This window comes from Arachis ipaensis, chromosome B09, assembly GCF_000816755.2.
Source record: "Arachis ipaensis cultivar K30076 chromosome B09, Araip1.1, whole genome shotgun sequence".
In the NCBI taxonomy this organism is placed as follows: domain Eukaryota; kingdom Viridiplantae; phylum Streptophyta; class Magnoliopsida; order Fabales; family Fabaceae; genus Arachis; species Arachis ipaensis.
This window is the reverse complement of record NC_029793.2, coordinates 87,838,128-87,851,308: the sequence shown is the minus strand read 5'-3', so window position 1 is coordinate 87,851,308 and position 13,181 is coordinate 87,838,128. Positions and strand designations below refer to the sequence as shown.

At 34.4% G+C, this 13,181-nt stretch overlaps 1 protein-coding gene across 1 annotated transcript in view; it reads left to right on the top strand.

The window, feature by feature from the left end:
- Positions 1–13,181, top strand: part of LOC107617390 (serine carboxypeptidase-like 20) — a gene marked incomplete in the record, with an annotated part of 22,026 nt that overhangs the window by 2,013 nt on the left and 6,832 nt on the right. The window contains 6 exon segments of the mRNA XM_016319146.2: positions 443–519; positions 1,121–1,243; positions 1,409–1,511; positions 1,671–1,708; positions 1,944–2,045; positions 2,379–2,453. Of these exon segments, the coding sequence (XP_016174632.1) occupies positions 443–519; positions 1,121–1,243; positions 1,409–1,511; positions 1,671–1,708; positions 1,944–2,045; positions 2,379–2,453 (518 nt within the window).

Here is a 13,181-nt window from a genome sequence, read left to right as displayed (position 1 = left end):
AATATAAGTTAAAAATAACACTAGATACGCTAATACGTGATGATATTTAAGTGTGTCTAAGTGTGTTTAGAGAAAATTTTTTATTTTTTATTAAGACACGCACGGTTGAACAAGAAAGACACGTATATCAAATAATTTTTAATAAATATCGTGTTCGAAATATGATTGACACGTAGACACGACAACTTAGCGAATGTCTATACTTCATAATATATAATAAAATTTGAGCAATGCTAGGGGACCAGCAACTTTTGTGATTGGTAATCATCAAATAGCCATCAATGATGATTTAATGGTGTGAGATTGGTGTGAAATTTCATCTAATGACTCACCTTTCTCTGCTGATTACATACTAGCCAAAATTCAATAAAATTGTTGCCCCTAGACTTTTCCATAAAACTTTGTGGTGATATATATGTGATATATGAAATCATGCATGCAGGGCCATTCAACTTTGAGGCTTCAAGAACGGAAGGGAATCTTCCCACCTTGCATATCAATCCATACAGCTGGTCTAAGGTTAGGAGTTGAATTTTATTATCATTTTTGTATGTTTTAATTTTGTTGTTTTTTAGATTACATCAAGATCTGTCTGAATTTTATGTGTTTTTAGGTATTGAATTCCATGTGATTTGATGATTATGTCATTGTGTACAAATAATGAAAAGAGCTGCATGTTATAGGATTGTCATATTTTGGAAGATTTAGAGGATTTATATGAAAATGGTGGGTCCAGTACTCCAATATGCAATTGGACTTTACTGACAAGTGGAGCTCATCACTGTTTTGTCTTCTTTTGTATATATATAGAATTGTTCTATATATTACACCGAACAAAAAAGAAAAAGAATTGTTTAGATTTGTATACTAATACTATATCTATATATCATCTGTGATTAGCACAATGACGGGGAATATTTAATTTATAGAAAACATTGTATGTGTTAGACATTCTCTCAATTATACTCTTTAATTAATAACCTACCTTTTCCTTATTAAAGTAGGGTATATGGAATAAAAATGAAGAAAATTTTAATTTTTGATGAAGTTTAATTTGCATGAAATTTAAAATGAATAAGATTGCTCTTGAATTAAAATAATTAATAAAACCTTAGTTCAGGTTTCCAGTATTATTTATTTGGATTCACCTGCTGGGGTGGGTCTCTCTTACTCCAAGAATTCCAGCAAATACAACACTGGGGACTTACAAACTGCATCTGATACTCATGCTTTTCTCCTAAAGGTAATCCCGCTTAATATGATTAATAGGAACAATAATAAATTCCGTTCACAATACACTAAATAAATATTTTATTGATGACAGCTACCAAGTTAAAATTCTAACAATAATAAGATCCAATTAATCCATGAGTTCCTATTATTTATATGTATCATGATTTCTTGGCAGTGGTTTGAGGAATTCCCTGAATTTCTTGAAAATCCATTTTATATTTCCGGGGAGTCTTATGCTGGAATATATGTTCCCACGTTGGCTTATGAAGTGGTCAAAGGTATCACATACACACACGTGTGTAGAATTTTGATTTCTTTTTTCCAACTTGCACTATAATTTATTCAGACAATTCAAGATTGTTTCTTCATATAAGATAGAAAATATTTCCTTAGATGAAATTATAACAAATTATTTACATGTCCTGCTATTATTCCAGGAATCAAGGGTGGTATTAAGCCCGTGATCAATTTCAAGGTACGTAAAGAAGCTATGAAATTTGATTTGATTAAATTAAATTAAATTATTAGTTCAATTTCAATGCACTGTGTATCCAATTATATTTCACTGCATTAGCAAAGAAAGAGATGTTATTAGACAATTATATAAAACGTTTTATAATATCAATATATTAAAATTAAATTAATTGGCAAAATATTGTTAACTAATGATAGAAATTTAAACCTAACACTTTGTTCTTTGGTGTGTTTAGGGTTATATGATTGGAAATGGTGTCACGGACAACACCTTCGATGGCAACGCTTTTATCCCATTTGTGCATGGGATGGGCCTCATATCCGACAGTATCTACGAGGTTGTAAATTGTAATATTAGACAATTTCGGATTTTCTTTTTAATTTTTTTGGATAAGCTATATTTTTTATCTCTAATATTTTAATTTTTGTCAAAATTATTTTTAGATGTTTTTAATTATTTTTCTAATATTTTAGATAGAATAATAATGTTCAAGAATAATTTTGACATAAATAAAAGACACTACGAATAAAATTGAATAAAAAATAGTAAAAATATTTTGAAAAAAATTACAAAAATTAAATAAAAAAGTCATACTTTAGTTTTTTATTTTTTTTTTCCTAAGTGCAATTTAAGTTCATAATAATTTGCGTATTTTATTACTTGATTGCAGGAAGTAAAAGCTTATTGCAAAGGAAATGATGACGAAAGTGATATGTGCTCAAAGAGTTACCTAAAAGTTGACAGGGTAAGATGAAAGTAAATAAATTTTTTGTTATGCAGTGTTAGTACCAAAAAATTTACACAAATTTCTAATTATATGTTGCCACATAAATAAAAATGATATATATATATTTTTTTCCTTTAGATATCAGATATAAAATTTAATTGCCTTTGCTTATGCAACACTAATAATACTTTATCATATGACAATGATGAGTCAATGCATAAAAACTATACTAAAAATAAATAAACAAAAGATGTATATATTAATGATTTTCCTTATGCTATTTATAGACCTTACTAACATGCCATATCACACTCTCTAACAGAATCACTAATAGAAGTGTGCTAACGCAACTAACTCATCTGCTGACTCAGCTCAGTTCTTCTAGAATTTGATGGTCTTTTGGATTCTTCTGATAATTTTTTGGACTCTTCTCACATACTATGCCAGCTACACTGTTACTAGCTACACTATCATTCTCCCTTAAACTCAAGGTAGAAAGAGTTTGCACTTTGCAGGTTGTCCCTAAAGTACAAGAAAGAATAAAAAAGAAGAGGCTTAGTAAGAACATCGATAGCTTGCACCTTTCCTGGAATATGACTAACCCGAACAAACCCAGCTGTGACCAAATCATGGACAAAGTGCGTGTCCATCTCAAAATGTTTCGATTTGGAGTGCAGAATCGGATTGGCAACAAGCAGCACAGCATTTAAATTGTCGCAATAGATCCGAGAAGGAGTAGCAAGAGAAAACCTGAGCTCACCAATCAGATTCTTGACCAAAATGAGCTCTGCAACAAGGTCAGCCATTCTCCGATACTCTGCCTTGGTACTGGAGCGAGTGACGGCAGATTGCTTTTTGGACAACTAGGAGACGAGATTCTTCCCAAGAAAAACACAATATTCCCCCTGAGACTTTTGATCGTCGGGATCACCTCCCCAGTCCGAATCACGGTAAGCAACAATCTCTAGAGATGGGTCCTTGTCCAATAATAACCAGAAGTAAGAGTACCATCCAGGTACCTCAAAATACGTTTTACAACCAGCTAGTGAGTTTCTAACAGATTTTTCATATACTGGGAGACCTTGCTGATACTGTATGCCAATTCGGGTCTAGTCATAGTAATATATTGCAGACTCCCCACAACAGAGTGATAGAGCCTGGGATCCACAAATAAAGCACCACTAATCCCCGTAAGCTTCATGGTGGAAGGCAAAGGGAGTTTGGCATGGTTTGCATCCCTCTATACCAGCCTTTTTCAACACATCTCCAATGTACTTTTGTTGAGACAACAGCAAGCCACTCATTCCTGTTCTTGTGACCTATAGCCCAAAAAAGTACTGTAACTCACCAAGATCCTTAAGAAAAAAAATCACATGTTTAATTTTTGAATCACATCTGTAATGACACTAGCACTTTCACCGGTTACAATAATATCATCAACATAGACAAGAATAAATGTTCGACCCCATTTGAGAAATTGGTGAACACAAAGACATTGGATTTGGTGGCTACAAAACCGAGCTTCCTGAGACCACCTACCAGCTTACGGTACCAAGCTCAAGGAGCTTGTTTGAGGCCATAAAGGGCCTTGGTTAGCTTACAAAGCAGAGTTTTATCACCCTGAGTATACCACGTAGGTTGTTGCATATAGAGATCTTCTCCGAGATCACCGTGTAGAAACGCATTGTTCACATCAAGTTGCCATATGGGCCAGGCATTGGCAAGTGCTAAAGTTAAAACAACCCGAATGGAAGTTGGCTTAACCACCGGACAGAAGGTTTTAGTAAAGTCAAATCCAGGCCGCTGAGCAAAACCCTGAGCAACAAGCCTTGCTTTATACTTTTGCAAGGAGCCATTTGAATTGAACTTGGTACAAAAGACCCACTTGCTATCAATAGCCTCCCTGCCCTCTGGTATGGTCACTAGTTTCTAGGTATTATTCAGCATAAGCGCATTGTACTCAGCATCCATAGCTGCCTTCCACTAAGGATTGCTGAGGGCCTATCTAACAGTTTGAGGTTCAAGTTTGGCATGAAGAGCTAGAGGTTTGTGGATGCCAGCTTTGGCACGAGTCACCATTGGGTGAGAGTTATGGGATTGAGCACACTGAGTATCAATAGCTAGTAGGATAATTTCAAAGTCGGACATAGGAATAGGGACAGAAGTGGAAGACACTGAGTGTAAAGGAGAAAGATGAGAGGAATGAGAAGAAGGTGAGGAGCTAGGAGGATCCATTAGAATAGAAGAAGGTGGTGCAGAGGTGTGAGCATGATGAATTGGGACTCTTTGGAACATGTGGAATTGTTGGCATTGTAGGTGCAGCCTCTGAAGCAGGATTAGGAACCTAGAACTTGGCAAAAGGAGAATCACTATCTTTGAAGGAAAAAATAGTTTTTGAAAACACCATATGTCTAGTGATAACAACCTTGCCAGCAGTGGTAAGATACTTGTAGCCTTTATGTTGAGAGTTGTAGCCAAGAAACAAACAAGTAGCTGAGCAAAAATCCAACTTGTGTCTGTTATAAGCCCTCAGGTGTGGAAAACATAAACACCCAAACACATGCAAACTATCATACTGAGGCTTTGTGCCAAAAGCCTTATGATGAGGAGAACAATGTTGTAAAGTTGGCGTTGGAAGATAGTTAATGATTCTTGTAGCTGAAGCGAATGCCTCTCCCTAAAATCGGATGGGCATACCTGTTGCAGCTAACAAAGTTAGGCCCATTTCAACAACTTGCCTATGCTTCCGCTCAGCATTCCCATTCTGCTGATGCACATGAGGACACGAAAACCTGTGAATAATACCCTTAGCCTGTAGATCTCTAGATAAAGACAAATATTCAGTAGCATTATCGCTTTGGAAACCTTTCAGCTTTTTATTGAATTGCAATTCAACAATAGCAAGAAAGTGATTAAAAACTGATTTGAGTTGACTTCAGGCTCGAATTAAGTACAACCATGTATACCTGGTACAAGCATCAATGAAATTAACAAAGTACCTATTTCCACAACTATCAGGGACAGGAGCTGGCCCCCATATATCTGAATAAAGAAGCTCTAAAGGTTCTTTATATACTGACTTAGAACTAGCAAATGGTAGTTGATGTGATTTGCCAATACAGCAAGCATCACACACTGTCTTATTTACAACAAAAGGAACATTACAACTCCTAAGAACAATAGCTATTACATGATTATTGGCATGTCCTAGTCTTGCATGCCACAACAAGAACTTATCTGCATTAACTACTGAAATTAATGATTGAGGATTGTTGTGAGTAGTTGACACATTGAGAAACTTATAAAGGCCATTTTCCAATTTTCCTTGGTTGAGTAGATCATTGGTTTCCTGTGATTTCACACAGCATCTATCAGCATGAAATTCGAAATAAACTCCATTATCACAACAGAATTGATACACACTTAAGAGATTCTTAGTGATATTAGGAACATGTAACAGTTTGCTTACCAAGAAAGTTTGAGCACTCAAATTATATTTTAAAATAGATTTTCCTACATGATGAATATGCAAACCTGAACCATCACCGACTATGACTTTCTCTGAGCCTCCATACTTTTGCTGTTCCAAGAGATTCTAAGAGTTTGATGTCATGTGATGTGTTGCACCACTATCTGGATACCAGCTAGGATCATCAAGTGTTGCTAATGTAGTAATCATATTATTCAGATTCGCACTTACTTGTGGCACAGCTCTACGATTATTGCTACTGTTGTGGTAACTATTGTAACTATTGCTCTCAGCACCTCTAGAATTGTCATCAAATCTATGCCAGCAGTTTAGAGCACTGTGGCCATATTTTCCACAGACCTGACACTGAATCCTCTCACATGAGCCATTTCCTCTTCCTCTAAATTGAAATCGAGAGTCAACAACATCTCTGCCTCCACTGAAGTTATTATCCTCATGAAAGTTGCCTCTACTTGCACTGAAGTTGCCTCTTCCTGCATTGAAGCCTCCTCTACCAGAACCTTCACCAAAAATTCCTCTATTAGTGCCTTCAATACTAGATCTGTTGTCAAACATTGCAGATCTGTCATAGCTTGACTGAGTTCTTCTAGCATGTCCTATTCTTCCTCCTCTATTCTGATAACCTCCTCTGAAATTTCCTTGTGTATGCTGTGCTATATTTGCTTGAATAAACTGATCCAATTTTCTAAATCTTTCTAACATACTTTCATGTGCCATTAAAACTGCTTCTAGCTCACCAACACTGATACTCTGAGGTCGTGTCATCAGAGACGTAATCAGAGAAGCATATTATTCAGTTAATTCATGAAGAATAGTGTTTACATGATCGCTTTCACGAACAAGTTCTCCCACTGATGCTAGCACATCTATCATACTCTTGATTGCAAGTACACAGTCACTTACGGAGGATCCAATTTGAATACTGCTCAATCTATTTCTCAATTGCATCACCTTAGCCTTTATCTGTGACGTGAAATGATTCTCGAGTCTCTGCCATACTTCATGGGTAAACACATATCCAACCATCCTTGTGGTGAATGGTTTTGACATAGATGCAAAGAGCCATGATTTCAACAATGCATCTTACTTTTTTCACGCCTTGTACTCAAGATTTATTGATCTTGTAGCTGCATCTGCTATTGTAAGTTATTTTTTCGAAATTTCTTCACCGGTAAGATGATTCAGCATATCATTGCCTTCAACGGTTCATTCAGCTTGATCCTTCCATTGTAGATAATTCTCATCGTCAAGTTTCATTGAGATTGGAGTAGACATGAAGCTTGATTGCATTTGAGCTGCAGAACATGGATTTGTCATTGCTGTGATTGAACCAAAGCTTTGATACCATGAAAGGTATCAGATCCGGGTTCAAATTAAAGAAAAAGAAAGAAACTAGGAGAAAAAGAGAATGAAGAATGAACGAGAGTAGAAAGAGAGATTTGAAGGCATTGTATTCATCACTGTCAAAATCACACACTACATGAGCTTCCCTTATGCTATTTATAGACCTTACTAACATGCCATATCACACTCTCTAATAGAATCATTAACAGAAGTGTGCTAACCCACTTGCAACTAACTTCTCTGCTGACTCAGCTCGGCTCTTCTAGAACTTGATGGTCTTCTGGATTCTTCTGATAATCTTCTGGGATCTTCTCACATACTATGCCAGCCACACTATTGTTAGCTATACTATCACTATTTATACTAAACATAGCACTCCAAGATAACCAAAAAAGTACTAAACTATTAGTTACTTACAGAAACTTATTTAGAGATATTTACTAACTAGAAATAATTGACTAATATACCCTTTATATCCACCACAAATTCATGGTGATTTATTGTGTAATCTGAGTTTGCTCTTGAATTTGTCAAACAACATAGTGGATAACGGTTTAGTAAAGATGTCAGCTACTTGTTCATTGGAGGGTATATGAGTGACTGAAACTAGACCATTCATTACACGTTCTCTAACAAAATATAAGTCCATCTCAAAGTACTTTATTTGCTAATATAGAATAGGATTGTATGCAAGCAATACTGATGACATATTGTCACAGAAAACACTTGGTGAGGTAAGACAGGACTGCTGCATTTCAAGGAGTAAATTTTGAACCCATGTTAATTCTGCAAAAGTTGTTGCTAGTTCTCTAAACTCAATTTCTGTAGAACTTCTATTCACTTAATCTTGCTTAGTACATTTTCATGAAACTAGATTAAGATCATAGTAGATGCAATAACCTGTTGTAGACCCCGTATCATCAAGGACCGAAGCCCTATCAGAATTTGAAAAAGTAGTAATTCTCAAATCAATTGACTTATAAAAATGCAAAGCTAGATCACTAGTGCCAATAAGATATCTTAAAATTTTCTTGACTGCATATAGAGGTGGAAATGGGGCGGGTAGGGATGGATTTTTGCCCTACCTGACCCTGCCTTGCCCTATAATAACCCTATCGAACTTGTTTTACTTCTACCCGCAGGTAGTAAAAGTTAAACCTAACCCGCCCCACCCTTATCTGCCGGTCTAACCTAAACCCGACTTCGTCCTGCCCCGCCCAAGAATCCGTCCCCATTCGGGAGGGGGTAATTACCTGCCTCGAACGGGTAAGGTGGGGGTGGGTACCCATGGGTTCGGGTAGTATTGCCACTCCTAATGCACACCAGTGATCTTGACAAGGTTTGGCCATAAATTGGCTTACTTTATTGATTGAAAAAATAATGTCAGGTCTGGTTATAGTAGCATATTGGAGACCTCCAAGAATGCTTCTAAACAGGGTTGGATCCTCAAAGGGAGCACCCGATTGAGCTGTTAATCAAGAAGAAGATATCATTGGAGTATTCATAGGTCTAGAGTCTTGCATACCAGCTCTCAATAATAATTCAGATGTATGTTTAGTCTAATTTAACATAATAAGATTATCTGAATGTTTAACAGCTTCAATACCTAAGAAGTAATTGAAGTCACCAAGGTCTTTAAGTAAAAAACTAGAATGTAGTTTTGTAAGAATAGAATGCATTTCGTTCTCATCACTATCAGTAAGCAGCATATCATCAACATAGATTAAAATATACATAACAGAATGAGAAATATGTCTAGTGAATAGAGATGGATAAGATGTAGTGTTATTGAAACCTATGGTTTTTAAAGCTGCAGTGGTAGTTAAGTACCAAGCTCGGAGAGCTTGTTTTAATCCATCAATAGCCTTATTTAATTTTCAAACTAAATGAGGATTTGATGAGTGAAAATTAAAGCTCACGGATGTCAGCAAGTGCATCAGATCGTTCAAGTAATACCACAGTGAGTTGATATCATTTCCACAAGGATTAACGGATTAAGGAAAGCAACTCTAATTAAATATCTAATTAGATCGATCAAACCTTAGAAATTTGATTGTGAATCTTGAAGAAAATAAGAAATAGAATAAGAGAATTGAGAGAATGCTTGAATTTGAGAGAAAATTAATAGATGAGAGCATTGAAAACTTCGGAGATGTTTGATTCTTGGAAGAATAATACTTGTGCTTTCTTATTTAATTCATGGAAAAATCTTTTCATATCAAATCATTTATAACTAAACCTCAATCCCTTGGTGATTTAATTTCTCTAAACCCAATTAATCGCCAATCCCTTGGTCAACTAATCGAGAAAAGAGGTAAAGAACGGTTTCGATTATTTGGCCACACAATCTTCAAGAACTATCACTAGGCAAATTATATGTCACGTATTCGAACTAGATAATCTAGATAAGTGAAGATTATGAGATGAGTTTTAAGTTAATTTCGAAATTAATTTTCTCAAATATAATATCAGAATCTAAGACATATATAGAATATTTTCCAATAGTTCTAACCCTTATTGATAAAGAACAAAACTCAATTTTGAAAAAGTAAAGAAGTATGAATTAAAATAAAGAAAACACTTACATTATCAATCTTAAACCCAAACAGAGTCTCTAACCTTCAACGGGGAGGTTTAGGGACTCACTATAGAAAAGAAACTAATCCTAATTATGAGAGAGTGATCCTCTAGTTGATGATTAATCTCTGTGAACAAGGTTCACTTATTTATATCCTAAGGTCTATCTAAAATTCAAATTCAAAACTAACCCTAATCTTTATCCTTCGAAAAGATAAGATAGCTAACTTTTTACTTCAAATTCAACTCAAAACAGTAATTCAAATCTAATCTAGAAACAAATCCTAACAACAAAATCTTTATATTTCTAGAAGAAATTAATGATAACTAATCTCTTGAATCTTTAATCTTCGGATGAGATTAAGTTGTCTTATGATTTGTGTAATTGAACTTGGGCCTTAATTGTTGCATCCTGCGAGTTGTGGAGTTTTGTACGCCGGACTTGAGGTCTTCTACTTTGGGCGTAATCCCAATTGCACCTCCAGGGACAATTGCATTTCAGGCTTGGGCTTGGAGGCAAGGAGGGACGCCGAGCTTGTGGAGTCTTCCGCCGAGCATGTGTGCAAGGATGGGAGGATGCGGGGCTTGTGGAGCAGCTGTCGGGCGTCCTTGTTTGAAGGCTTGGGTGTCCGATTCTCTTCCTTTTAGACCTGGTTGGACCGTTCTTGAATTAGTTTTTTATTTTATTGCTAAAAAGGCCTTAATTTTTTATTATTTTGAGACAAAAGCACCTGAAAACACAATAATACTAACATAACTACAAATATTTGATTAGCTATGAAATTTCACTAGAAAATATAAAAAAATTGATTAAAATTCTAAGAGAACCTAAGAAAACAATTTAAAAAGAACCCTAAAAACTGCTTAAGATGTCATGTCATCACAACACCAAACTTAAAACTTTGCTTGTCCTCAAGCAAAAGAAAAAGTAAACAGAGTTTATCTTAAGTGAAAAGATTTGAAGAGTTTGCAAAATTAATTTTAAAAACAAAAGTGAGATTTATGATAATCCTTGTAGTTTCATTCGGCTTCTCTTATCTTTGATGAATCTTGCATACTTAAGATTTGAGAATTTCCAAAAACTTAGATCCGAATTATATTATGAGAATTTCTTTGGTCTTATATGACTTGAAGGCAGTTACTTCACTTTTAATTTTGGGAGAAGATCTTTGAGGCTTTTGACTGTTTTTCTGTTTTCACTGCTTCAAGGAATTGATGGTTGAATTCTCATAATACTTCTTTGAATTTCTATTTTTGAAGCTTGTCCTTCCATTTCCTCAAGATTCAATTATCTTATTAAATTTCTCAAATATAACCACATATTTTGTGCACCACCACTTTTGTTTTGAATTTATCATTCAATTTTTTCATTAAGATATCCTTCTTACAAACTGATCGCTAGAGAAACAAGCAAAAAAAAAAATTATGATGCAACAGTAAAGAAAAGAAAAGAAAAACAGGGATAGAAATCTTAAAAAGAACATGATGCAAAAAGAAAGGAAAAAGGGAAAGATGAATAATGCATGCTAAAATTTTAAAAACTAATTTTTCAATTAAAACATCCCTGGATGTTTTTTTTTTGAAAATTAATTTGAAATGCATAAAAGAAAGAACAGAAATATCTAACTAACTATTAGAGAAATATAATTCAAATTTACCACATTTTTACTTGTCCTCTTCTTGAATAGAGGCCTATTAGTTCTTGAAAACAATACTTCAACAGATACAAAATAAGTTGTTCTAACCATTTTCAATACCAAACTTAGAGTTTGGCCAAGTCTCTAAGTTTGGACGTACAAGTGTGAAAGGTGGGTAGAGAAAAAGAAAAGATGAACGTGAATATGAAGTGAATGTGGAATGTGCGTAGTGTTTGGATGTGTGTTTGTATGTGAAGTATGATAACAAAGAGTGATATTGAGAAGGGTGATATGCATGTATGTAGAGTGGTCTTTTAGAAGATAAACAATGATGGTAGTCATAAAGCAAAATCTTTTGAAAACTAATTTTAAAAATTAAAATCAATAAAAAAAAAATTATGAGTAGAGAGCAAAATCTATATATATAATTTTTGAAAAACAACATAAACCAAAAAAAGGAGAATAGAAAAAATACAAAAAAACAAAAAAAGAGAAATGCAACTATCTGATGTTTAAATGAAAAAGAAAAGAAAAAGACCCATTTTTTTTATAACGTGATGCATGCAGAAGAAAGAAAGAAGACGAATGTAAATGAAAACAAAGAAAAGAAAAGAAAAACTAACCACGGTTGGGTTGCCTTTAAATAAACACTTCTTTAACGTTATTAGCTTGATGTTGAGTCTTTTAGGTTGGAGGTTGGGAATTAGTTAAAAACTTTTTATTACGGACTTGTTGGCTTAATGGATTAGCCAAATCACTCTTTATGGTTTCTTCCGATGTACTGAGATATGCACCCCTTATATTAATTGCCTCACATTCTTCCGAAGCATTCGACTCCATTGTTCCTTGGATACACAAACAAAGAAAAATCAAATGCACCTTATAGAATAAAGAAGAATAAAGAAGAGAAAAAAAGAAGGAAAGAAGAATTTAAACAAAATAAAGAAAATTAAATTAAATAAAACAAGATATAAGTTGGCGATTTAACCGGACGTATGTTGTCAATCTCGATTAATTAATTTCTGACAACAGTGTCAAAAACTTAATGAGCGAAAATTAAAGTTCATGGATGCCAACAAGTGCACCAAATCGTTCAGGTAATACAACGGTGAGAAGATATCGTTCTCACGAGGATTAGCGAATTAAGGCAAGCAACGTCTAATTAAATATATAATTAGATCGATCAAACCTTAGAAATCGGATTGTGGATCCTGAAGAATAAAAGAAACAAAAGAAGAGAATTGGGATAATGATTGAATTTGAGAAAAAAAATCAATAAATGAGAGCGTTGAAAGCTTCAGAGATGTTTGATTCTTGGAAGAATGATGCTTTTGCTTTCTTATTTAATTCAAGCAAAAATCTTTTCACAACAAATCATTTATAACTAAACCACAATCCCTTGATGATTTAATTTCTCTAAACCCAATTAATCACCAATCCCTTGGTCAACTAATCGAGAGAAGAGGTGAAAAACGGTTTCGATTCTTAAGCCACACAATCTTCAAGAACTATCACTAGCCAAATTATATATGTCACGTATTTGAATTAGATCTAGATACGTGAAGATTATGAAATGAGTTTTAAACTAATTCTGAAATTAATTTTTTCAAATATAAAACCATAATCCAAGACTGATATAGAATATTTTCCAATAATTCTAACCCATATTAATGAAGAACAAAACTCAATCTTGAAAAA